Source organism: Gorilla gorilla, chromosome 1 (assembly GCF_029281585.2).
Source record: "Gorilla gorilla gorilla isolate KB3781 chromosome 1, NHGRI_mGorGor1-v2.1_pri, whole genome shotgun sequence".
Lineage (NCBI taxonomy): Eukaryota > Metazoa > Chordata > Mammalia > Primates > Hominidae > Gorilla > Gorilla gorilla.
In genome coordinates this window covers 199,890,020-199,917,557 of record NC_073224.2, presented here as the reverse complement: position 1 = coordinate 199,917,557, position 27,538 = coordinate 199,890,020, and the positions used below count along the sequence as shown (strand labels likewise).

Genomic DNA, 27,538 nt, shown 5'->3' with positions numbered 1-27,538 from the left:
ATTGCCGTATGTCTCCTGGAGGACAAAATTGCCCCTGGTTGAGAATTGCTGCGTTAGAAAGTATCGTAGCTATGATTGTACAATGTCCCCAACTAAATTCTGTGAGGGCAGGCCCCATAGCCATACTTAGCACAGTCAATGGTACATGATAAGCACTCAGTATCCTACAATGAATGAATCATTTGTTTCTGTTGAAGCTTCAAGAAATTACTGTTCCTTCAAGGAATTTCTGGGTGGGCAGGTTGGAGTACAATGGTGCAATCATGGCTCATTGCAACCTCCAACTTCTGGGCTCAAGTAATCTTCTCGCTTCAGCCTCCTGAGTAGCTGGGACTACAGTTCTTTTTCTTTCTTTTGTTTTTTGTTTTTTGTTTTTTTGAGATGGAGTTTTGCTCTGTCGCCCAGGCTGGGTGCAGTGGCGTGATCTCGGCTCACTGCAACCTCCCCCTCCCGGGTTCAAGCAGTTCTCCTGCCTCAGCCTCCTGAGTAGCTGGGACTAGAGGCACACACCACCACACTCAGCTGATTTTTGTATTTTTAGTAGGGACAGGGTTTTGCCATGTTGGCCAGGCTGGTCTCGAACTCCTCAAGGGAACCACCCACCTCAGCCTCTCAAAGTGCTGGGATTACAGGCATGAGCCACCACGCACTCGGCCAAATGTTTGATTTTTTTCAGAGACAGGGTCTTGCTATGTTGCCTGGGCTGGTCTTAAACCCCTGGCCTCAGGTGATTCTCTGGCCTCAGTCTCCTGAGTCACTGGGATTACAGGCATGAGCCACCACACCTGGCAGATGTGATCTTAAGAGAAGTGCCATTGGTTTGAGTACTAGAAGCAAGCTTCTTGTTGATGGTGTAAGTCAGCAGATTTCCCTCTCTATTGAAAATTATGTGAATTCCTGTTTTGTTCGTGTTCCTTGTATTTAGAGTGCTTGGTTTTAGTGGACAGGGACTATCATTTATTTTAAAGTTGCGTATAGGCTGGGCGTGGTGATTCACGCCTGTAATCCCAGCATTTTGGGAAGCCAAGGCAGGTGGATCACCTGAGGTCAGGAGTTCGAGATCAGCCTGGCCAACATGGTAAAACCCCGTCCCTACTAAAATTACAAAAATTTGCTGGGTGTGGTGGCATGTACCTGTAATCCCAACTACTAGGGAGGCTGAGGCAGGAGAATCACTTGAACCTGGGGAGGTGGAGGTTGCAGTGAGCTAAGATCGTGCCACTGCATGATCTGCGCCAGCCTGGGTGACAGAGCAAGACTCCATCTCAAAAAAACAAAACAAAACAAAACAAAAAAACCAAACAAACACTAAAGTTGCATATAGTTTATGGAGTTATTCACATTTATTTTAGTTGATAAAATTATACAGTCATGTGTTGCTTAATGACAGGTACATTCTGAGAAATTTGTCATTAGGTGATTTCATCATTGTGGGAACATCATAGAGTGTACTTGCACAAATCTAGATGACACTGCACGTGGTGTAACTTATTGCTCCTGGGCTACAAACCTGTATAGTATGTTACTGTATCTAATACTGTAGGCAGTTTGTAACACAGTGTAAGTATTTGTTTATTTAAACTTTTTTTTTTTTTTTTGAGACCGAGTCTCACTCTGTCGCCCAGGCTGGAGTGCAGTGGCACGATCTTGGCTCACTGCAACCCCCCGCCTCCTGGGTTCAAGCAATTCTTCTGCCTCAGCCTCCTGAGTAGCTGGTACTACAGGTGCGCACCACCACGCCCAGCTAATTTTTGTATTTTTAGTAGAGATGGGGTTTAACTATATTGGCCAGGCTGGTCTCAAACTCCTGACCTTGTGTTCTGCTAGCCTCGGCCTCCCAAAGTGCTGGGATTACAGGCATGAGCCACCGTGCCCGGCCACATTTTTAAAGTACAGTAAAAATAGGGTATTATAATCTTATGGGACCACTGTTGATTTTGTGGTCCATCATTGACCAAAATGTCATTATGTAATGCATGACTGATGACTGTAGTTTCATAATTTTAAATTAATGCAGCTACAGCATTCACCATGAAATTATTTCTTGATGTACTATATGTTAACCTGATAAAAACAAAGTTCTAAAAATATGCCTCAGCTACAGTGCTGCTTTGTTTGCCTTGTATTACCAGACCTTTTGTGCCAAACTTTTCCATTTGGCTGGAAAATAGTTGAAATGTTTAATGGAAGGAGCAGACTTGCTTTGTTTTGTTTTGTTTTTTCCTCCAGAGGGCATTGAAATTCCTATACTTTAGTTAATTATAGACTTACAGTCTTTCCATATTTCTACTTGTAGATGAATCATGGCTAAGGACAAACGTCATCCTTGAATCCATCTTTATATATTAGAGTGGGAAATGCTGTTTTATTAAAGCAACTATTGAGGCTGAAATCAGCCAATGCAGTTTTCCCTTACACGCTATAAAACATGTAGAAGTAGAAAGGGACTGCCTAGTGCTCTGTGCAATTACTCTTCATAATATTCTTTGAACGTAGGAGAGAAGAGAACCCATGACCACACAAAGTTACCTGTTTGCTCCAGACATTGAAACAGCTAGTTCCCAAGTCTAATTTCACTTTATACACTAACTTTACTCACTCCTGGAGTTTCAGATAGAGGACATGTGTAAGGAGGGAACAGGAGACAGGTGTTGATGTTGGGTTGGATTCCTTCCCTCTGTAGAAGATAGGCCTTTCTTTTAAAATCTAAACCTCGGGTGGCAGTGACTCAGGCACTAAATGTCCATTGGTTTAATCAGTGAAACCAAATGCTTAGAGAAGAACAGTGGCTCCTGATTTGGGTTAGATTTAGATGGCATTTTTTTTTTTTTTTTTTTTTGAGATGGTGTCTTGCTCTGTCTTGCCTCACCGTAACCTCCGCCTCCCGGGTTCAAGCAATTCTCCTGCCTCAGCCTCCTGAGTAGCTGGGATTACAGGCATGAGCCATTGCGCCCGCCCACCATCACGCCTGGCTAATTTTTTTATTTTTGTATTTTTAGTAGAGATGGGGTTTTACCATGTTGGCCAGGCTGGTCTCGAACTCCTGACCTCAGGTGATCTGCCCTTCGCAGCCTCCCAAAGCGCTGGGATTACAGGCATGAGCCATTGCACCTGGCCTAAATGGCATCTTTACTGGGGCAAAGTGGTGCCTGTTATTTGGTTTCTGTGTTAAACAAGCCAACTTGTATCTTCTGGTAGCATGTGTAGGTTTTACTTTGTGACATGTTAAAACCTCGTGATAAGAATTCATTAGAAGTAGAACTAACTACTACATAGTTTAGTGGTAATTTAGAAGGGATAGTCAAGTAGAGATTTTTATTATTATTATAAAAGATTATATGTTAAAAGAAAGTTTGGAAAACAGGTAGAAATTGTCAAAAACCCATCACCCAAATGTGACAAATATTGTAAATTTTGCGTTCAAGTTTTTTTCACACTGCATTTAGCTATTCCCCTATAATTAGAAGTCCAAGATAGATATAGATAGATCAATAGATCTAACATTGCAGCAAACATCTCCATGCTTATCACTTTTCTCACATTATGATTTACTTTCTTAGGATAAAACCTCAGGAACAGGATTACAAAATTAAGAGAAGCATTTTGAAGCAAATCAATTGGGCTACCATAGTAGACAGGCTGATTTGTATGGGTGCTTTATTTTCAATTTTACCTAAGGATGATGACTTAGAAAAACAACTGTGGGACAAAGTAGAAAACATTTCAAGCATAGCAACTTCCTACTCAAGTAGAAATTCATGCTACTGTCTTAATTGCCTGGTGGGACGCAACAAGAACTGCACGCATAACCTGGTTCCATTTACTTCTGAATGACTTCCTTGAATAGGCAGAAGGAATTGGGTTAAGTTGTTAGAAGTATAAGAGTGTGAAGCAGCTTTGGCAGGAATCACTAGCCATTTCTGATTTTTTTTTTTTTTTTTTTTTGAGACAGAGCATCTCTCTGTCGCCCAGGCTGGAGTGCAGTGGTGCGATCTCAGCTCACTGCAAACCTCCGCCTCCTGGATTCAAGAGATTCTTGTGCCTCAGTTCTGGCAGAAGGTGGTGTTTTTACAAGATGATTTCTAGGATTACAGGCATGCACCACCATGCCTGGCTAATTTTTGTATTTTTAGTAGAGACGAGGTTTCACCATTTTAGCCAGGCTGGTCTCGAACTCTTGACCTCAGGTTATCCACCCGCCTCAGCCTCCCAAAGTGCTGAGATTACAGGCCTGAGCCACTGCGCCCGGCCTGGTTTTTTGGTTTCAAACCACAATAGACATTGCTGGAGAATCAAGCTCATAGTTTCTTTTTACTCTGCATGATATCCCTCCAAAAGCTTGTCTATTCTCATGACTTCATGACAGTTCTTTGCCAATGATTTGCAAACATTATCTCCAGTCTTGATTCTTTCCCAGGCTTTATTTCTAAATACTCACTAGTCATTTCCACTTAGAAGCTTTGTCTTCTTTTCAAACTCAGCATATCCAAAACTGACCTCATCTTGTTGCCCTAACTAGAACATGCCACAACCCATTTCTGCCTATAATGTCATTATTCTCTTAAGGCCCCCATATTTGCAAATCAGGAGTCATCTTTGCCTCCCTTCTCTGAATGCTGCTGTGCTCACAGTCAGTACCATACAGTTAGTACTTGTTCTCAGTTTAATGCACACTTGTTTCATGTGACCTCCTAGGGCAGAACCAAGATTCGTGGGTGGAAGTTGCAGGGAGGCAGATTTGCCTCCATATAAGGAAGAACTTTTTAATACTTTGAGCTGTCTGAATGGAATGGTCTGCCTCCAGAAGTCTTGGGTTCTCCATCACCGAAGGTGTTTGAGCAGAGGTTGCCTGACTAATTGCTAATTGAAAGGACTGTTCTGGCATAAGATGGTGTTTTTACAAGATGATTTCTAGAATCCCTCTAATCCTGAGAGCCAGTGAGTCGATAGAAGGTAGCTTTGTCTCTCCTGCTAGACTCCCTTAGGACAGGGAGACTATTTTACCTTTCTTTTATATTCCGTACAGCACTTAATTCAGGTGCTGGTCTCTTAATTGCCTAAAGATGATTATTTACAGGTTAATTGATTCTTTTCATTTTGTTCCAATATTTGGTTAAACACCAAATATTGTGGATTTTTTTCCTTTGAAATATCTTCTGTAGTCTGGGCATGGTGGCTCATGCCTGTAATCCCAGCACTTGGCTCACCGCAATTATAGGCATGAGCCACCGTGCCCAGACTACAGAAGATATTTCAAAGGAAATATCTTGGGGAGACCAAGGCAGGTGGATCACCTGAGATCAGGAGTTCAAGACCAGCCAGGCCAACATGGCGAAACCTTGTCTCTACTAAAAATACAAAAATTCGCCGGGCGTGGTGGTGCATGCCTGTAGTTCCAGCTACTCGGGAGGCTGAGGCAGGAGAATCGCTTGAACCTGGAAGGTGGAGGTTGCAGTGAGCTGAGATCATGCCATCACACTCCAGCCTGGGCAACAGAGTGAGACTCCATCTCAAAAAATAACAGTAATAATAAATAAATACAAATATCTTTTGTAGTAGCATTATTTTACAGCTAGATGAATAACAGCTTTTAACCTAACTTTCTAGACCCTAATATCATCACTTGTCTCCACATCCCATTCTGTTTGTCAGACAGTACTTGTAAGCTCTTTGCTTTCATCATATTATTCTTTCACTCAAAACCCTTGAATGGCTTCACATTGATCACAACGTCAAATTTAAATTTTCCCTGGCTTTCAGTGCCCTCCATCATCTGGCCCAGCTTGCTCATGCATCCTTGTTCCCTATAATACTCCATGTTCCATGCAGGCTAACCCACTCACATTTTCTGTACATAGCCTGCTTGGTCTCCTTTTTTGCTTTTGACTTGCTCTGGAATGGCTTCCCTTTTTTCTCTTGCCTCTTCAAGATGCCTCACTTCCCTCCTGAAACCAAGCTACCGCCAGTCCTCATTGATTTCTTCTGAACTCTCAGAGCATGTAGTAATTTATGTAATTCAGAACCATAGCAACAACATTCTGTGAAGAAAAATCTGCAAGAATAGGCTGATAATTTAACTTTCCCTAATCCAACTGGATATTCCCATAATAAAACTTTTAAAAATATAGGCTGGCTGTCATGGTTCACATCTGTAATCCCAGCATTTTGGGAGGCTGAGGCAAGAGGACTGTTTGAGCCCAGGAGTTTGAGACTAGCCTGAGCAACATAGTGAGACTCTGTCTCTATCACACACATACACACACACACAAAAGCCAGGCATGGTGGCATGTAGTTATAGTCCCAGTAGTCCCAGCTACTCAGGAGGCTGAAGCCAGGAGGTCAAGGCTGCAGTGAGCTGTGAACACACCACTGCCCTCCAGCCTGGTCAATAGAGCCAGACCCTGTTTTTTGTTTGTTTGGTTTTTTTGTTTGTTTGTTTTTTTGTTTTTTGAGATGGAGTTTCACTCTGTCGTCCAGGCTGGAGTGCAGTGGCGCGATCTTGGCTCACCGCAAGCTCCGCCTCCCGGGTTCATGCCATTCTCCTGCCTCAGCCTCCTGAGTAGCTGGGACTACAGGCGCCTGCCACCATGCCTGGCTAATTTTTTTTTTTTATTAGAGACAGGGTTTCACAGTGTTAGCTAGGATGGTCTCGATCTCCTGACCTTGTGATCCGCCTGCCTCGGCCTCCCAAAGTGCTGGGATTACAGGCGTGAGCCACCGCGCCCAGCCTGGTTTTTTTTGTTTTGTTTTGTTTTTTAAATAAAAGCCGAAAAACTTTAACAAATATAATCTACAGTATTTATTCCATTCACATTTTATTTTGTTGTCCTAACCAATATGAGTGCTTCTGGAGGGGAGGGACCATGTGTCTTCTATTTCTTCAGTAGGCCCACAATGCTAAGCACTTTGATTTTATTAGCATCTTCTGTGTGCCTAGTTTTTCTAGGTGCTGGGAGATAGAGTCAGTGCAGGAGGTAGAATGGATAAATTCCCATCCTTCTTGAGCCTATATTCTAGTACGTAATATGTAGTGCTAACATTTTACGTTTGAATTGCATTTTAAGGCTTCTGAAGTGATTACTCATATCTATGAAATCACCTCCTTTGATCCTTATATCTGTGTATGCTAGATGAGGATTATAATCCATTATGTGACTGTGTAAAGTTGCGCAGTTAGTATGTACAGCTTGGGACTCAGGCCTCAGTCTTCTAATTTTATTTGGACTTGTGTAATTTTGACCACCTGTGTTTCTGAAGCTTTTATGATGAATGCTTAAGTAGTTGGGAATCCGGACATTCATTTATGGAGGTTTACGTATAGTTCTTGGTTATTGACAATTAGAAATGGCAAGGAACAAGATTAGGCAGACATACAGTTCTCTGCTCTGATACTTCTGTGTTTGGGAGAAGCCTTATTTATTTATTTATTTATTTATTTATTTAAATAAAAGAGATGAGATTTTGCTATGTTGCCCAGGCTGGTCTTGAACTTCTGGCCTTAAGCCATCCTCCTGCCTTGGCCTCCCAAAGTGCTGGGATTATAGGTGTGAGCTATCATGCCTGGCCTGAGAAGCCTTATTTTAAACATTTGCTTTCCAAATATGTCTCATCTATCCTGAATGTGATTGAAAAAAAGTTGGCCTCCATGGAGAAAATTGAAAGCAGAAAAATGGAAGATGCTGGCCAGGCGCAGTGGCTCACACGCCTGTAATCCCAGCACTTTGGGAGGCCGAGGCAGGCGGATCACCAGGTCAGGAGATTGAGACCATCCTGGCTAACACGGTGAAACCCCGTCTCTAATAAAAATACAAAAAATTGGCCAGGCATGGTGGCTCACGCCTGTAATCCCAGCACTTTGGGAGGCCGAGGCGGGCGGATCACCAGGTCAGGAGATCGAGACCATCCTGGCCAACATGGTGAAACCCCGTCTCTACTAAAAATACAAAAAATTAGCCGGGCGTGGTGGCAGGTGCCTGTAGTCCCAGCTACTCGGGAAGCTGAGGCAGGAGAATTGCTTGAACCCGGGAGGTGGAGGTTGCAGTGATCTGAGATCATGCCACTGTACAGCCAGCCTGGGTGACAGAGGGAGACTCCATCTCAAAAAAAAGAAAAATGGAAGATGATAATAATGTAACTAAAGACACCATAAAGAGACCTTGAGCCCATAGTGCTGTGCAAACAAGTTGGGGCTGGATACTATGATTAACCATATAGTCACTTAATTTGTTAAAAGCCATTGTGGAGTAGCAAGAAGAGCTGCAGAGTAGGATTCAGAATGTTTGTACTCTAGGCCTAGGTTCTTTACTCACTAGTTGTTTGACCTCTGGCAAGTTTTTTTTTTTTGAGACGGAGTTTTGCTCTTGTTGCCCAGGCTGGAGTGTAATGGCGTGAACTCGGCTCACTGCAATCTCCGCCTCCCAGGTTCCAGCAATTCTTCTGCCTTAGCTTCCCAAGTAGCTGGGATTACAGGCATGCACTGCTACTCCAGGCTAATTTTGTATTTTTAGTAGAGACGGGGTTTCTCCATGTTGGTCAGGCTGGTCTCGAACTCCCGACCTCAGGTGACCCACTCACCTCAGCCTCCCAAAGTGCTGTGATTACAGGCATGAGCCACCGTGCCTGGCCATCTGGCAAGCTTTTAACTGCTGTGAATGTCAGTTCAGTTTCTTCATTCTAAAAATAGGGATCAATGTCTGCGTAACATACCTTGCAGAATTATTTTAAGTCTCAAAAGAATCAACAGATTAATAATGTTAAGCATTTACAACTATACAGAATTATTATATTTGATATTATATATTCTAAGAAGAGTACTTTCCTTATGGTACTTAGTTTGAAGATCTCTATATCAGTGTGATTTGTGCCTGAGAAGGCAACATTTATTTGAAAGACAGGAGGGTTTGTAAGGTCCTGCAAAAGCAGATAAGCAAAAAATTAAAACAAAACAAAACAAAACACTTCTCCATGGATTCGATAGAGAAGATAGCCACACTGTTGAGGGGAGAGTGAGTAAGAGCCTTTATTTATTTATTTTCTTACTCAAACACCTTTATTAGCCCACTGTTCTTTTTTTTTTGGAAACATAATCTCGCTCTGTTGTCCAAGCTGGAGTGCAGTGGCGCAATCTCAGCTTACTGCAACCTCCACCTCTCAGGTTCAAGCAATTCTCATGCCTCAGCCTCCCAAGTAGCTGGGACTACAGGCGCATACCACCACGCCTGGCTAAGTAGAGACGAGGTTTCACCGTGCTTCCCAGCTGGTCTCGAACTCCTGAGCTCAGGCAATCCACCCGTCTCGGCCTCCCAAAGTGCTAGGATTACAGGCGTGAGCCAATGTACAGTGTTTTTAATGCCTCCTATGTTTATAGTAGTGGAATTACAGTGGCAAGACATGGTCCTTGCCTTAGGGTGGCTAGTTGCCTGTTGACTGTTAGAGGAGATCAGATGCATTCAGGGGATTATGGCCATAAACTCTTAGACTCTGAAGACTATTAAATAAATTATTTTATTTTTTTATTACTAATGTCTTGAGACAGAATCTTGCTCTGTCACCCAGGCTGGAGTGCAGTGGTGCTATCTCGGTTCACTGCAACCTCCACTTCCCAGGTTCAAGCCATTCTTGTGCTTCAGCCACTGTAGTAGCTGAGATCATAGCATGCGCCACCATGCCCAGGTAATTTTTGTATGTTTAGTAGAGACGGGATTTAGTAGAGACGGGGTTTTGCCATGTTGGCCAGGCTGATTTCAAACTCCTGGCCTCAAGTGATTGCCTGTGTTGCCCTCCCAAAGTGCTGGGATTACAGGCTTGAGCCACCATGCCCGGCCAAATAAATGATTTTAAACCAGTGTGTGCAGTGTTGTGACAGAGATAAGTGCACAGTGTTGTGGTAGCACATACTAGAAATACTTCCCCAGGAGGTGATAACTTAGCTGAGACTTAAATGACAATAGGAGTTCTAGAGGGGCAGATGGGAAAGGGAAAACATCTAAGCAGAGTGGATAGCATTATAAAGTCTCAGAAGTGAGAGAAAGCATGGCTCTTTCTGGAAAACGCAAGTAGTCCCGGGTTGCTGTAGTGTGCTAAGGAAAGGTGTAGCAAGAGATAAAACAGGAGTGGTAGAAGATTAAGCGGGACTAGATGAGAGAAACCCTTGTTTGGACTTTACCCTGAACGCCCTGGGGTATGTGTCAAATGCAACTCTAATATCATATCTCAAATGCAAATATAATTATAAATATTTCTTTAATACCATTCAGTACTCTGGGAAGTGTTGAGATAGATCACTCTGACTATAATATGGAGAATGGATGAACAAAGTTTATTACTGTAACTAGGGGAGACTAGCCAAGAAGTCATTGCAGTAATCTTGGTGAAGTCTTGATATCCTTTTTTTTTGAGACAGGATCTTGCTTTGTTGCCCAGGCTGGAGTGCAGTGGTACTCATGGCTTACTGAAGCCTCTACCTTCTGGGCCTAAGCCATCCTCCCACCTCAGTCTCCCAGGTAGCTGGGACCACAGCTGTACACCACCATGCTTGGAAAAATTTTAAATTATTTTTGTAGAGACAAGGTCTCCCTATGTTGCCCCGGCTAGTCTTGAACTCCTGACCTCAAGCAACCCTCCTGTCTTGGCCTCCCAAAGTGCTGGGATTAGAGGAGTGAGCCACTGTGCCCAGCCAGTATCCTAACTCTTATCAGTCAGGATGGAGGCAAGGGGCATCTATTCATGAGATACACTAAATAGAGCCTATGGATTTTGATGACTGATAAGATGTTTTGGGGGAGTTTATGGAATCCTTACTATTTTCCAGGACTGTGCCAAGCACTTCTACATGGATTCCTTCATTTATTCTCGCTGAAGCCCTTTGGATTTTTGTGCTATTGTCTTCATTATAAAGATAAGGAAATTGAGTCTCAGAAAGTTTGATAACTGCTTATAGTCACAAAGCCAGTGCATATTGTTGTTCAAACCCCCAATCTCTCTGATTTCTCTAAAGAACACTCTTATCCACTATATAATACTGCCCAACAGTTTCCAGTTACTGACTTGATCAATCAGGTGATTGATAGCAGTGCTGGAGCAATGTTAGGGAATATGATTTCTGCTTTTGGACATTTCAGGTTGCCTTTGGGACATCCAGGTAGCGATGTCTAGGTGAAAGCTGGATTTTTTTTTTTTTTTTTTTTTTTTGTGGAGACAGGGTCTCACTCTGTCACCCAGGCTGGAGTGCATGGTACAATCACTACTCATTGCATCCTCGACCTCCTGGGCTCGGGTAATCCTCACACCTCAGCCTCCTGGGTAGCTGGGACTACAGGTGTGTACCATCATGCCCGGCTAATTTTTTTATTTTCTGTAGAGATGGAATTTTGCCATGTTGTCCAGGCTGGTTGTGAACTCCTGAGCTCAAACACTTCTTCCCATCTTGGCATTCCAGAGTGCTGGGATTGTAGTTGTGAGCCACAGTACTTGGCCTGAATCTAAAATTTAATCCCAGATGAATGGCCTGAGCTAGATGGATATGCTGCTCTGGCAGTCTTTAGTCTATAGGTGGTTATGGTGGTACCACCTCGCAAATAGGCTGGGTGTTACTACAACAAGGGTAGTCAGAGGCTTTAGGAGTGTACATGACCACCGGAAGAATGTACGTGTGTGTAGAGAATAAGAAAAGGTGTGTCTTTCACACAACTCAATCTCATTCTCTACACACACATACAATGTCATACTTAAATTCTGGACATTATTTTCCATAACATCTCAAATCTCATCTTACTCCCACCAAGAGCAAAAAAAACAGTTTCTGTTCTTTTGTATTTGGTTAATGGTAGGATGAGATTAGCTATAAATGGTAGCTGTATTGTCCTTTTTCATTCTGCTTAAGTCAGACAGCGGAACTTTAGCTTGTTTAGCAGTGAAAGCCTATAAATACAAATGAAATATGGAAAAAGGGAGCCAAAGTCTCATGAAGCTCTATTATTAAGCATTTAAGATTGGTAAATGTTCACAAACTCTGGCAGCCTCTAGCAATACATGTACTGTATCTCCATGTTAACAGTGGTCTCAACCTGAAACATCCATGTATGAAGGAACATGTTTTATAACACAACTGAGTGGTATCTGTTCTTGGAAGGTAGCTTAGGAGTTAATTGCGTTCCTTGCCTTTTCCCCTGGACTTATAGTGTGGTGGATTGTATATATATGTGAGTCTGTCTCTTGATCAGTATGCGTAATGGAACAGGGCAGGAATTCAGATATCAGTTGATAGTGTCATAACATTAGGGAAAGTATGTTGACTGCTTATGGTCTGCTCTATTTGAGAGTAGGACATAGACCTGGAGGCTTCTGCTGCTGCTGCAGGCCAGGGAATGGAAAGGTTTGTTTGGTTCTCATTCTCATTTTTTTTCTTTGCTTCTCTTTTAAACAACACTCTCTGACAAGTGATTGGGCCCACAGAGACCAGAGCCTGTACACAGAGAACGGACAGAGACTATATTGTCTTCCTTACTTTATCTTGTGAGCTGCTTATCTCTTCCACAGGGAGGACAGTGTGTTAAATTGAGATAATTCTGGCATGCTGTCATCTTTGGGGGAATCATAATTGCTGTTGTCATTTTAGGCACTTTCAAGGGAGTTGAGTTCATTCAGCTTCAGTTACCTGAACTGAATTCAGTTGCCTGAATTGACGCTTTTGTAAAATGGAATCTTTCCAAGTCAAAGCTTGGATTGAAATTTCACTGACTGGTTTTTATGAGATCACTTAGGGTCTCAAATACTTTATGTAGAGGTGCATTGATAATATTTTACACTTATGTGTGACTTATGGTCAACTTTTAGCACCCTTATCCCTCTGGAGTTTTGGAATGCTATTTGTGAGGTTTATAACTTCATAAATATTTATTGAACATCTACTACCTGCCAGGTAGTAGTCTAGATGGTAGAGTATACAGTAAGGAACAAGCTATATAAGGTCCTTTCTCTGTTGGGGCTTACTTTCTTTGGGATATTAGACATTGAATTAGGCTATTTCAGATAAGATAGTACTTGTGAAAGATCTATAACAAATTCTTTTGGATGTGTCTAGTGTCCTTCCCTACTGCATGTCCAGATCTTTCTCATCTTCATTTGAAGGCTGGCTCAAATGGCAGCTTCTCCATCATATCCTTATCTGATCCTTCCAGCTGATATATTACTCCCCTCTTTGAAATCTCATGCCTCTCTATCAGCAACTTTCTTATGTCACCTTAACATTTTTTTCTATTTGTTTCATAGTTGTTAGTGCATATGTTAAGTCTCCCCATTAGACTATAAATTACTGAGGGCAGGCTGGGCACAGTGGCTCACGCCTGTAATCCCAGCACTTCGGGAGGCCAAGGCGGGTGGATTACTTGAGGTCAAGAGTTCAAGACCAGCCTAGCCAACATAGTGAAACCCTGTCGCTACTAAAACTACAAAAAATTAGCTGGGCATGGTGGCGCACACCTATAACCCTAGCTACTTGGGAGGCAGGAGAATCCCTTGAACCCAGCAGGGCGGAGCTTGCAGTGAGCTGAGATCCTGCCACTGCACTCCAGCCCGGGTGACATTGTGAGACTTTGTCTGAAAAAAAAAAAAATTATTGAGGGAAGAGTAAACATCCTATTCATCTTGGTTTGGGATATTTCACATGCAGGCAGCAGGATGTTGTGGGAAAAAAACACACTGAACTTAGAACCAGAAGGATCAGATAAGGATATGATGGAGTACTGGCTTCTCTATTCACTGGCCGTGTGACTAGGCAAGTCATTTAGCGTCACTGAAACTAAGTTTTCTATCTCTAAGCGTGTAGTAATCATCCTTCTATTCCTGAATAGTTGTCGGGAGGCTCAAACTGAGATAATGTATGTGACTATCGTTTGCAAATTCTAACTTTCTACACACAGTATCATAGTAAATATTGAGTATTTGAATGAGTAAGCATTTACTTTAGTGAACACCTTTTCCTGAGCAGTTCTCTTGCTTAATGAGGTCTTTTGATTTTGTAAATATGCTACTTTTTTATCTGATTTTTTTGTATTGTTCCATTTTGCAGATGACATCTAATTTTATTAAATTATTCTGTTCCTGAGAATTGGCATCCTCTTCATCCACCTGGGGATGACCAGGAATTTTCTGTTTTTTTCTCTGTAGGTGCTATTTAATATTTAAATAACAAATGACATTTGATCTGTTTCAGCAGGTGGTCCATTATGGCTGACATGCAAAATCTGGTAGAAAGATTGGAGAGGGCAGTGGGCCGCCTGGAGGCAGTATCTCATACCTCTGACATGCACCGTGGGTATGCAGACAGTCCTTCAAAAGGTAAGCAGTCCACAGCCCAGCAGAATGCTTTCTTTGAGCGTCTTGGCCTGAAAATTTTCTGTTTTTCTCTCCTTTGGCGCTAACTTCCCAAAACTTAATCTAGAAAGTTTACCTTTTGTAATTTGTATTGCTGTGAACAGATAAGAGAGGAAATGACTTGTACAGGGAGGCCTGTGGTTAAGTTATTTTAACACAAGAACTTCCTGCTTGTGCAATATTTCCTGCTCTTTCTTTAGCAGAATGACTCCAATGTAAGTCAAATGACAAGTGATAATAAAATTCCTCTCTCCAAACAATTGGCAAATTGGACATTTTGCACATGTACCAGTTGGAACATAGAATGTTAGCACTAAAAGAAACCTTGGAGGATCATTTTGTTTATTTTCATTTTATAGATAAAGAAAATTAAGCTCAGAGAGGAAAAGGAATTTAGTCAGGGTCACACAACCAGTTAGTGGTGATACTGGACCTAGAACCCAGGTTTCCTTACTCCTGTTCTGTATCCTGTTGACTGTATTACCTTGCCTCCCCACTTTCATGTAGAAGCACGTTTTAAAGAAGCCTCCTTCTGATGCATGGCTGATTCTTTGTGGTGTGTTTGTCTTTAGCAGGAGCAGCTCCATATGTGCAGGCATTTGACTCGCTGCTTGCTGGTCCTGTGGCAGAGTACTTGAAGATCAGTAAAGAGATTGGGGGAGACGTGCAGAAACATGTAAGGATGTTTTGCCTTTTTCCCCTTCTTTTAAGGACTAACAGCTTTCTTCAGTCAGCCAAGGTCCTCATCCTTGGTTTAAGAGCTCCTTGAGAAGTTCCTCTTGGTTTGGGGCATTACACATGTTCTTTTTCTTTTACCTGTACTGAGGAGTTCAGTCCAGCCACAGAAACGATTCCTCATTTTTTTCTAGGCCCCTTGCTTTTATCACGTATTTATACAGAAAGCTTGCTTGGTACATAAAATATGGTTCTGTTCATCTTTGTAGTGAAGAATATGCACCAGTTTGATCCCCACATATTATATAATCAAACCTACAGTGGCTTATTTAAAGGAGTCATTATCATGACTTAGCATTTATAAAACTATGCTTGATAGTTATTAGTTATGCTAATGTGGGTTATTTTCACACTTAACCCACAGCAAGAATATGAAGTAGGCAATGACAGGTGCCTTTCCTCCCACCTTCCTTTATGCCTCCTACGTCATCACCACCACCCCCCACCCCCACCCCACACTCACATATACATTCTACCTCTATTTTTGGGACCCAAAAACCTTCCTGCTAGCTCACCGAATTATAAACAGTAACCATGCTTGGGATCTTCTTCACCTAACCTTTCTCCAAGACTGGTTGCTTGGCTTTTGGAAAATCTATTTTGAGCCTCTCAAATACCATCTGTTGCCAATGGTTTTAGCTCTAGAGAGTGGGACTGGGACTTTAATAAGGGTGTGGAGGCTTGCATTTTTACTTAATACAGTTCTGTAACATTTGAAAAAACTTTAAAACATTTATCATTTGTATTTTAAAAATGCAAATCCAGAAAAAAATAGATTGCTTTCTTTGAATTTTTGTATTTTAATAGTGCTTACAGTCTCATGTTTCTTAAATTCTTTAGACTGCGAATGACCCTTAGAAAGAAAGAACATATTCGTAACTGAGATAAAAGTTTCACAAGATGATATTTATACTACTTCTGCTGTACTTTTTTTTTTTTAACTTTTTATTTGGAAATAACTTGAAGTTGGTGCACTGCACTCATACTTTTGTTCCACTAAGCTCACTAAATTGATTTAATTATTTATTAATGGGTCATGGTATCTGGCATTTGAGAGATAGCTTTAATCTAAAGGAGTAAATACCTTGAGAATTTTCAGCAGAAATTTAGGCCTTTGCCTTTACTCCTGTCTCCAATTTTTGAGAAAAGAAAGGTGTTTTTTTGGTTGCTGTTTGTTTTATTTTGCTGATGTGAAATAGGAAGGATTTTTCAGTGCACGGTATCACAATGCATGTGTAAGATGCTAACATGACTTCATGTAAGCTAGGTGATTATCCAATTAACTTCACTTCCAACTCTGGATATATATCCCTGATGAGTTCCAATAGGAACAGTAGTGTATGTAATTCTGCTATCAGTCCCTGGAATCTGGAATACATGAGCAGGATAACATGAAGTGCCTGGGTTGCTATCAGAGTACACGGAAGTAGAGGTTTCAGGTTATTCTTATCAAGACTTCTCTAGTTATAATGTGTCATCAATAGCTGATTCTTCTTTCTGGCAGGCGGAGATGGTCCACACAGGTTTGAAGTTGGAGCGAGCTCTGTTGGTTACAGCTTCTCAGTGTCAACAGCCAGCAGAAGTAAGTTCACTACTAGCTGGTTTCATTTTGGTTTGATGCTCAGGACGAGTTGGGAGATTTATGTCAAGCTATTATAACATTTTAAAATAGACCTACTAGGCTTTTGATAATATATGTTCATATCAAGTCCCAGAGGTAGAGCCATACTTCAAGTGCCTTAATGGGAAGGTACTATTGGGTACTTAATGGTCTCTACTGGCTTTTTCTCTGTCATTTTGCATAGGACTGTGGTTATCCCTGAGACTTTGCTTGCCTGCCTCTTTGCTGAGTCCACATTCATCATAGTGTCTCCAAAGCCCTTTAAAGATGATTCTCTTGCTTCACTGTGGATGGGCTTTAGTAGTGTTCCTGTGGAGATCTTAAAACTCCTACAGTATTGCTTCTCTCCTCATCCTTCACTGGTTGGGAGAATCTCTCTTTAATTTTACTCCCACCTCAAAATTTTATGGTGCAAGATGTGAAAAGTTGAATTAGAGAAAATTTAGACTTCTCTTGGAGTCAAAGAATATAGGTTTCCTTCTTTTGCATTTGGTTTTCCTAGTTACAGGGGAATAATAAAGCAAGTTGTCCTAAATGCTATATTAAAACCCTTGACCCTCAGCATGCCTAGATAATATAAAAATAGTGCAAGATAATGTCAAATATATTAGATTCTGGTTAAGTGTGCTGGCTCATTCCTGTAATCCCAGCACTTTGGGAGGCTGAGGCAGGAGGATCACTTGAGGCCAGGAGTTTGAGACCAGCCTGGGCAACATAGCAAGACCTCGTCTCTACTAAAAATTAAAAAAATAAAATAAATAAAAATAGCCAGGCAAGGTGGTGCATGCGTATAGTCCCAGCTACTTGAGAGGCTGAAATGGGAGGAAGATTTGGGCCTGAAAGTTTGAGGATGCAGTGAGCCATGAACACACCACTGCACTCCAGCCTGGGCGACAGAGCAAGACCTTCTCTCAAAAAACATTGTGTGTGTGTGTGTGTGTGTGTGTGTATAGATGCCATCTAATTCTAATATGTAGAATTAGATTTTAATTCTTAATCTGTCCTGAATGGTTAAGATCTGAGAATTGAGATGTTCAGGAAATGGAGCTTTGGAGGAAGGGTGCAAACAAAATTCATCCATTTTGCCAAGGTGCCTCCTTGAATGCTAAGCCCCTAATTGTTTTTTATTTTTATTTGTGTTTAAAAAAAAATTTTTTTTTTTTGAGACAGGGTGTTGTTTTGTCACCCAGACTGGAGGGTAGTGGTGCAATCACAGCTCACTGAAGCCTTGACCTCCCAGGTGTAAATGATCCTCCTACCTCAGCCTCCTGAGTAGCCTTGACTACAGTGTGCACCACCATGCCTGGCTTGCTTATTTATTTATTTATTTATTTATTTATTTATTTATTTATTTATTTATTTTTGAGATGGAGTTTCTCTCTGTCGCCCAGGCTGGAGTGCAGTGGCAGGATCTCGGCTCACTGAAACCTCCACCTCCCAGGCTCAAGTGATTCTCCCACCTCAGCCTCCTGAATAACTGGGACTACAGGCATGCGCCACCATGCCCAGCTGATTTTTGTATTTTTATAGAGATGGGGTTTCCCCATGTTGCCCAGGCTGATCTTAAACTCCTGGACTCAAGCGATCTGCCCACCTTGGCCTCCCAAAGTGCTGGGATTACAGGCGTGAGCCACCATGCCTGGCCCTAATTCTTTTTATTATTTGTAGAGACAAAGTTGTGTTGTGTTGTTCAGTCTGTCTTGAACTCCTGGTCTCAAGCAGTTCTCCTGCCTTGGCCTCCCAAAGTGCTGGGATTACAGGCGTGGGTCACCATGCCCAGACTAAGCCCCCTAATTGCATTTGATTCATCAGTTCTTTACAGCAGCTACTATATGGCTGGCAATGCATTGGGGGCTTTAATGATGATAAAAGAGCTCGTCTTTGAAGAATTAATGAGAAAGTAAAACATATTCACATGGGTCCATTAATAGTTTGTATTGGTGAGTGATAAAATGCCAAAACTGGTTATGCTGACAACAAATGCTATAGGAGGCTGGTGTGGCTGGGTTGGAGGGCCCTCATGAAGCATGAGGAAAATTTGGATTCATGGAAAAAAAAGAGAACATCATGAGTAAGGCACAGGAATGATGTCCTGAGTGTATGTCTTCTGAGTGGAACAAAAAAGAGACAGGTGGCTGAAATGGAGGTACTGTGGTATAGCTGAAGTATGGGTCCTGATCATGAAGAACCATCAGGTGCAGCCTGAGGAGTTGGAACTCTACGAGGAGAGTGAGATGATTAGCAGTATTTTAGCCTCAGGAATCAGGACAGGACTAATGCAGTTTATTTGGGTGTTCACTAGAGTCCATAGAGAATTCTTGCCTTCAGGATCAGAAGGCATAGACACCTTTGTGGAAAGATGTTAACCTGAATCTTTTCTTGTATCTTTTCCTAGAATAAGCTTTCCGATTTGTTGGCACCCATCTCAGAGCAGATCAAAGAAGTGATAACCTTTCGGGAGAAGAACCGAGGCAGCAAGTTGTTTAATCACCTGTCAGCTGTCAGCGAAAGTATCCAGGCCCTGGGCTGGGTGGCTATGGTGAGCAGCGCAGATTCCAGGGCTGGGGGTGGGTATAGATTTTAAGAGGGAAGGCAATATAGTTGGAGAGGTCCTGAGTCACTGACAGCTTGTCTCTCTCTAGGCTCCCAAGCCTGGCCCTTATGTGAAAGAAATGAATGATGCCGCCATGTTTTATACAAACCGAGTCCTCAAAGAGTACAAAGATGTGTAAGTTCAGCCTTTTCTCTCTTTTTTTCTTTTCTGAGACGGTGTCTTGCGTTGTCACCCAGGCTGAAGTACAGTGGCACAATCACAGCTCATTGCAGCCTCAACCTCCCAGCTCAAATGATCCTCCCACCTCAGTCCTCCAAGTAGCTGGGACTTCAGGCACGCTCCACCATGCCTGGCTAATTTTCTAATTTTTTCGTAGAGATGAGGTCTCACTGTTTCCCAGGCTGGTCTCTAATGATTCTCCTGCCTTGGTCTCCCCAAAGTGCTGGGATTACAGGTGTGAGCCACTGTGCCCAGCCAAGTTCAGCTTTTTCTCAAGGGGTAAAGGATAAACCCATTTGGTTACTTGCTGGAGTAGCACTTTGGAGTTACTGAAGGCTGCCCTTAGCCACTGTGCTGGTTTTTATCTCAGGGCTGCTTTCTGGAGAGCTTTACAGATATTGTCTCACAGCTGCATTTGCAAGCAGGAAATATTTCTGCTTCTACTTCTGCTTTCTCTCCTTTGTTGGTAGAGGCCCTTTTAGTCTTCTGATTCTTACCCTTCTGGGTTTAGGAAGTTTTGCTGGCAGTAACATGGACTAATGCCCTTTATATAAGATTTTGTTCCTTTGTTGAGAATTTGTTACTGGCCCAATGGCAAAGGGTTCAATAAGACTTAATAGAAATTTTTCATGAAGTCAGTTAAAGTGAGAGTAAGGCTGCCTAGCCAATGCAGGTATTACGTAGGGCAGTCATTGCATGTCTAACCACATACGTCTACCAGTTCTGACTTCTCCATTGCTGGTTTTGAGCTGGAATGATTGCAGGCAAAATTTATTAAGTTGCATATCTACACAAACCTTTCCTTTCTTCCATCCTTCATCAATCAACAAACATTTATTAACTACTCTTTTTAAGGAAAACTACACCTTCCTGTGAGTGAAATGTGTCCCAGAACAACAGGCACTTCCTTATCCTTCTAGCAACATGGAATTAAGCATGACAGTGTTTTGATATATCCCACCATTATCCCATCACTTTACAGTTGAGGAAACTAGGTCTTAGGCTAAATAACCTTCCCAGCTAATACATAAGAAGAGAGGGGACTTGAACCGTAGGCACAATGCTCTTTCTATAATTTAATGCTGATTGTTTCCCCCTAAGGGAAAGTTTTTAAGTTTGCTTTTGGTCAGGGTGGGCATATTTTGACATAAGGCATTGTCTCATAAGGCAGTTAAGTTTCTTAGTCTTAGAGTTCCACAGTGATACTTAAGAGCTCTCCTCTCTACCATGGTTTTATGCACAGAATGTCTGCTTTTATCAGTTTTACATATTAGATTGTGTTTAAGGTCTACTTTGAAAAAAGTTTCAATAAGCAGCAAGTGGTCAAAAGAAAAAAAAGTTTTGGTACTTAAAACAGTTTGAGAAACATTGCTATGAGAGATAGAGATAGAATCCAGAGTCTCTATCTTAGTGGAGTTTGGTCTGATTAGGGTAATAGACTAGGTTGTATATACATAGAAGCTGGTGATGATAGAAAAGCTGCCACTGAGCAGAGCCTTAAGAAACACCACAGGTAGGAGAATGTGAGCCCATAGGAAAGAAGGGTTCTGGAGTCACCACTGTTATGTACCTGGACCACCTGTGACAAGTTCTTCTTTAATCCTCCCAGGGATAAGAAGCATGTTGACTGGGTCAAAGCTTATTTAAGTATATGGACAGAGCTGCAGGCTTACATTAAGGAGTTCCATACCACCGGACTGGCCTGGAGCAAAACGGTTAGTGAATCCTTCCTCCCTCCCTCCCTCCCACTTTCTCTCTCCAGCATGGGGTCCACAGGTTTCTTAGACTTCAGCACTACCAAAGTCTGTGAGGGAATGCTAGTTTTTTCAGTGGAAGGGAGGAAGAAAAGGAGGAGAAAGAAAGGGTAAAAAGAGTAGAGGAAGCAAGGATCAGAGGAGAAGGAATATTCAGTGGTATTCAATTTCAATAAATATGTCAGGGACAGTGATTGGTGCTGGAGCAGGAGACACACACAAATGAGTTACACTATCCCAGCCTTTAAGGAGCTTAAAAATAAGAATGCAAAACCCCAATACAAATCACCAAGCCAAATGCTATAATAAAGATACAGACTAGAGTATGAGGAAGAGAAGAGTGCTTCTCACTAGAAGAGATTGTACTTTGAAGATATATACTCTTCTGTGAGACTTGAAAGAAGTATAGGGCAGTGAGAAGTGGGATACTACAAAAGGCACAGCTTAAACAAAATACATGCAGAGTAAATGTAGAGATTGGTCATCTCTGGCTTCAATAAGGGGAAATGATCAGAATTTTAGGAGAAAGGGCTGGAAAGGAAGGTAGGCTGAGACTTTGGGATGAGGTATTTGAGCAAAGGAGTGATAATGATTCAATTTGTCTTTAAAAGAGTCTCAGTGTATAGGTTAGGGATAAGGACTCATGCTCAGATTATGAAAGTGGTCATGGTGTTTGGGGGATAGTAGAAAAACATTTGCAGGAGATAGCACCAAGATAATAGAGATTTGATAAGGTCGAAGAAGTTGGAATCCTCAAAGAAGATTGAATAGTCAGTCTTGGATGGTAACATCTTTCACTGAAATAGGGACAAGGGGATGATTGTACAGGGAGGGGAGCAGGCAGGAAATGATGAAATCAGTTTTGAATTTGTTGAATCAGAGGTACTGGTAACACACTAAGGAAGATGTCAAGTAGATTTGTGGAAATAGTTTTTAGAGCTGGAATCAGGTGAGGTCAAAGGCAAAATGTGATGGTCAAGAAATAGAACTGAGAGCTGGATCCTTGGGAAAGGGTGAGAAGGCATAAAGCCAAGTTGGGTATGGGTAGGACACATTAATCATTGCCTCAAAGGCTGTGGTGGGGACCCCATGTGCACTGGCCACATGTAGGGCACTACTGGGAATGGTACAGAGGGGAGCAGAGAGGATGATGATGTTACCTGCACTTATTGTTCCAGGGGCCTGTGGCAAAAGAACTGAGTGGACTGCCATCTGGACCCTCTGCTGGATCAGGTCCTCCTCCCCCTCCACCAGGCCCCCCTCCTCCCCCAGTCTCTACCACTTCAGGCTCAGATGAGTCCGCTTCCCGCTCAGCACTGTTCGCGCAGATTAATCAGGGGGAGAGCATTACACATGGTGAGTGAGCACTTGGACACGAACAGTAGGTACAACAAGTTGTGTGGGCCAGACCCCACCAACCAGAACCGTCTGTAAACTACAACCCTGGCTTGTGTGGTGGAGACTCGTTTGGTGTGTCCTGTTCCTTTAAGGGACGGCAAAGCTGGCTTAAATGGAAATTGAAAATGATGATCACAGTTGGAGGAAGCCATCTGCCCCATGGGAAAGTGACTTAATATTAGGTAGCATATATAGAGGACCCTCTTGTGCCAAGGCACAGAGCTGGCGGTTTTCCCCAGAGCTTTTTCCGTGTCACCACATGGCCTCTGGGAAGGCATTGTGTTAGGGAGTTAACTTCCTCAGAAGATGCATACGGGTTCATGGAAAATTTGCATGAGAGTGACGTAATGTTGGTATAAAGTAGATACCCTTAACACAGCTGGTGGAAGTCTGAGTTGTCCAGCCACTTCTAGGAATCTATGATCATAGTAGCTAAAAATGGTGTAACAACCTAAATCCAACAGTAAGAGAAATGGCTAACTACCACATGTCCTCTTGATGAAATGTTTTTTATTTTTTTATTTTTTTTTGAGACGGAGTTTTGCTCTTGTTTCCCAGCCTGGAGTGCAATGGCGCGATCTTGGCTCACCGCAACCTCCACCTCCCAGATTTAAGCAATTCTCCTGCCTCAGCCTCCCGAGTAGCTGGGATTACAGCCATGCGTCACCACGCCTGGCTAATTTTTTTTTTTTTGTATTTTTAGTAGAGATGGGGTTTCTCCATGTTGGTCAGCCTGGTCTCAAACTCCTGACCTCAGGTGATCTGCCCACCTCGGCCTCCCAAAGTGCTGGGATTACAGGTGTGAGCCACCGCGCCCGGCCTCTTGATGAAATGCTATGCCACCGTTACATGTTTTTCTACAGTGAACCATGTAATGTTTAAGAAAAAAAAAAATCTAGTATGTAAATTACAACCACAAGGAATGGTGGAGATAAAAAGGCCATTCAGTATTTGTTATACAGTTAACATAGATCTGGCCATGTTCAAAGCGAGGCGTGTGTCAGCCTGCTGTGGGAGATGATGAATTATTTTTCCCTTAAAACATAAATATATTTTTACTTTTATTTTTTATTTTATTTTATTTTTTTTTGTGATGGGAGTCTCACTTTGTTGCTCAGGCTGGAGTGCAGTGGCGTGATCTTGGCTCACTGCAATCTCTGCCCCCCAGGTTCAAGCAGTTCTCCTGCCTCAGCCTCCTAAGTAGCTGGGACTACAGTACCCGCCACCACACCCGGCTAATTTTTTTGTAGTTTTAGTAGAGACTAAAAATACACCATGGTAGCCAGGCTGGTTTTGAACTCCTAACTTCAGGTGATCCGCCTGCCTTGGCCTCCCAGAGTGTGGGATTACAGGCATGAGCCACAGCGCCTGGCCTAGAAAGATACTAAACTACAGGTTAACATGAGAAAGTTTTTAAGTGTCAATAGTTGAACTAAATTTGTTAACAATCTGTATGATTATAACCAACAAAACCAAATATATGTAGAAAACAATATTGTAGAGTTGCAAATGCCAACACTGACTGAGGAGGTGGGGGAAGTAGGGTTAGCTGTGGGGAGTGAGGGTATTTTTTTTCCTTTTACCAAATTTTCTTTACTACCACTCATTTTTCTTTATTGCTTTAAAAACTACATATTTGTGCACATACATTTGATATGTCTTTCTAGATCTTTTTCTGTGCATTTACATATCCTTATCCTCACCCACAATATACACACATTCCATGTTGTTGTTAATGGAACCATATAATTTAATCTTGGGGAGAAGAGAAGTGATAAAAGTACTTTTCCAAAACTACTTGCAAGAGAACATCTCAAAGGCTCTGGTTTTGGCTTTGAATTTTCTGTTAAGGATGTTTAACATGACGATAGCAGCTCAAAGGTCTGGTATGAAGGACAGGAACAAGGTAGCTGTTGTTCTTACAGCCCTGAAACATGTATCTGATGACATGAAGACTCACAAGAACCCTGCCCTGAAGGCTCAGAGTGGTCCAGTACGCAGTGGCCCCAAACCATTCTCTGCACCTAAACCCCAAACCAGCCCATCCCCCAAACGAGCCACAAAGAAGGAGCCAGCTATACTTGAACTGGAGGGCAAGAAGTGGAGAGTGGTGAGTTAAAAATACCTAGACGGGGGCAGGTATTTTTATTATTTTATTTTTTTGAGATGGAGTCTCACTTTGTCGCCCAGGCTGGAGTGCAGTGGCGCGATTTTGGCTCACCGCAACCTCCGCCTCCCGGGGAAAAGGAGTAGGAACAGGAGGTTAAATGGAGCTTAGCTAGATGAGGGCAGAGTTCTGGCTTCAATTGCAAGAACAAAAAGTTTGGGATAGCCTGGTTATTTTTTGTTCGGTGTGTGCTTTGTGATGAGAATCCTGGGATCTCTCTCTAATAGGAAAATCAGGAAAATGTTTCCAACCTGGTGATTGAGGACACAGAGCTGAAACAGGTGGCTTACATATACAAGTGTGTCAACACGACATTGCAAATCAAGGGCAAAATTAACTCCATTACAGTAGGTGAGTCTTTGTCGCTGTCCCACGCAAGCCCCGTCCCAGAGCCCGAGAAGGCTAATACCATTTTACCTACCCTATCCTTAAAGATTCCTAAATGTATATTACTTTCCTTTAAAGTTACACTGTTGACACACTCCCTTTCTTCTCCTAGATAACTGTAAGAAACTTGGCCTGGTATTCGATGACGTGGTGGGCATTGTGGAGATAATCAACAGTAAGGATGTCAAAGTTCAGGTAACTTGATATTTTGGCTCCTTCTTTTTGTCCCTGAGGAATTAATTCAAAGAGACATGGTAGACCCACAGATGTTGCTTTGGTGGGAATCTGATTCTACAAAGTCTGTAAGCTGAGCTGCTTTGGACGTGGCAGAAGAAGGGTTGGCTCTTCAAGCAAGTTCTTTTCAGGACCCATCCCAACCCACCCGAGTATCCAGTGTCTTGCGCATCTGTGAGCTTTTCATGTAGTTGCTGAGTCACGTGAAACAGGAAAGCTTTTCCTGCGACTTACTGTTGTCCTCCCCAACCACTGGGACTCAGTTCTCTTTGTTTACTCTGCAGGTAATGGGTAAAGTGCCAACCATATCCATCAACAAAACAGATGGCTGCCATGCTTACCTGAGCAAGAATTCCCTGGATTGTGAAATAGTCAGTGCCAAATCTTCCGAGATGAATGTCCTCATTCCTACAGAAGGCGGTGACTTTGTAAGTTTCTTGATCTCTTTAGTATGATGTTAAAAACAGAAGGGACTGAAGATTTCTTGCATTGGAGAAAGCTATTTTATGAACATTCTGCACTGAGCAGGTAAAAACCCAATAATGCACACCAAAAGTACACAGAAATGAGGTAGTCCCGTGTAGTGGAGCCCCAAAGGTAGGTGCTTTCTGCCTAAGTGGAGCTCAAGGTAGCAAAAAAGAATGGGGATGAGCCATGGCACCTTGTCAGGCTGGTGCTATAAAGCCATATGTACTGTTATTTACACCCCATAGACTTAATAGTCTGTCCAAGATCGCTGAACACTAGAACACAGCATGGCTCTGTGGGTTTGTCTCTTGCTACATCCTACCGTGCTCCTGGGGTTAAGTGGAAGCAAGCATTGGGAGAAATGTGTGAGATTTAGCCCCAGCTGTTCTTTAGCTCAGATTTAAACCTGCTGTCTCTTCTTTATCTGCAGAATGAATTCCCAGTTCCTGAGCAGTTCAAGACCCTATGGAACGGGCAGAAGTTGGTCACCACAGTGACAGAAATTGCTGGATAAGCGAAGTGCCACTGGATTCTTTGCCCTCCCTTCACACCATGGGATAAATCTGTATCAAGACGGTTCTTTTCTAGATTTCCTCTACCTTTCTGCTCTTAAAACTGCTTCTCTGCTCTGAGAAGCACAGCTACCTGCCTTCACTGAAATATACCTCAGGCTGAAATTTGGGGTGGGATAGCAGGTCAGTTGATCTTCTGCAGGAAGGTGCAGCTTTTCCATATCAGCTCAACCACGCCGCCAGTCCATTCTTAAGGAACTGCCGACTAGGACTGATGATGCATTTTAGCTTTGAGCTTTTGGGGGTTATTCTACCAACAAACAGTCCATTGGAAAGAAAACAGTCCCTGGAATTAACAGATCAGAATGTTCACACTGGTTAATCTTTTTTTAACAATGAGCATGAAGGTAGCAGAAGCTGGTGTGTTTCCAGATGGTTCTTCTAACCAAACTAATTTTTCACTGCTGACAAGCGAGGCAAGGGTTGCACTGGACCAAAGGCTGAGGCTTGGCCATCTAGCATTCCATACAAAATTGTTTCCTATAAGCATTCCTTTTATTCTCTATTCTATCCTGGGTCTGCCTCAACTGTGAGATAGGAGAGTCTCTGGTACTAGCTGCTGTAGCAGTGCCCTTCATCCAGGGCAGTTAATGGAGTCTTGGACCCTTTCTTTCTCTGGGATCCCTGCCCAGCACCTTCCTATAGAGATGACTTTAAAAGGAAAAAAAAAAAACAAAACACCACACGATTTCAAGGAGTCTGGCATTCCTGAATCCTCCTTCCCTGCCAGGTGCCTGTCACCTGTCTTCACTGCCTCCTTTTCCCTGTCATGCTCATCAGCTTATGCCTTCTGTCTAAGCACCTGAAAAGAGGACTGAAACCTCCACTGCAGGCTGGTTTTAGGTCTTGAATTATGTAAGAATCTTGCACAGCACTGCTAATGTAAATTTCAGTTGTTTTTCCCTCTAGGACAAACACTTACCAAAATATGCAACTTTTTTTTGGTGGGAAGAGAGATTGTCCTGTGATTTCTACCCATTTCCTGAGGCCTGTGGAAATAAACCTTTATGTACTTAAAGTTATACAGAAAATAGAATAAAGTTAATACCAAACTTG

The 27,538-nt window shown here is 42.4% G+C and overlaps 1 protein-coding gene across 16 annotated transcripts in view; it reads left to right on the top strand.

The window, feature by feature from the left end:
- The window catches only part of CAP1 (cyclase associated actin cytoskeleton regulatory protein 1), a 33,196-nt gene extending 5,658 nt beyond the window's left edge, over positions 1-27,538 (top strand). For 4 of the 16 annotated variants that reach the window (XM_055392386.2, XM_031010976.3, XM_019016211.4 and 1 more), the window contains exons 2-13: positions 14,216-14,337; positions 14,949-15,049; positions 16,613-16,690; positions 19,125-19,268; positions 19,372-19,457; positions 21,112-21,217; positions 22,435-22,612; positions 24,580-24,764; positions 25,049-25,172; positions 25,321-25,403; positions 25,727-25,870; positions 26,341-27,538. In XM_055392386.2, the coding sequence (XP_055248361.1) occupies positions 14,226-14,337; positions 14,949-15,049; positions 16,613-16,690; positions 19,125-19,268; positions 19,372-19,457; positions 21,112-21,217; positions 22,435-22,612; positions 24,580-24,764; positions 25,049-25,172; positions 25,321-25,403; positions 25,727-25,870; positions 26,341-26,424 (1,425 nt within the window). In that variant the 5' untranslated portion in view covers positions 14,216-14,225 and the 3' untranslated portion in view covers positions 26,425-27,538. Of the gene's footprint in view, positions 1-14,212; positions 14,338-14,945; positions 15,050-16,612; positions 16,691-19,124; positions 19,269-19,371; positions 19,458-21,111; positions 21,218-22,434; positions 22,613-24,579; positions 24,765-25,048; positions 25,173-25,320; positions 25,404-25,726; positions 25,871-26,340 lie in introns of all 16 variants that reach the window. The other 12 variants (XM_031010958.3, XM_004025528.4, XM_031010952.3 and 9 more) reach the window with 3 other exon arrangements.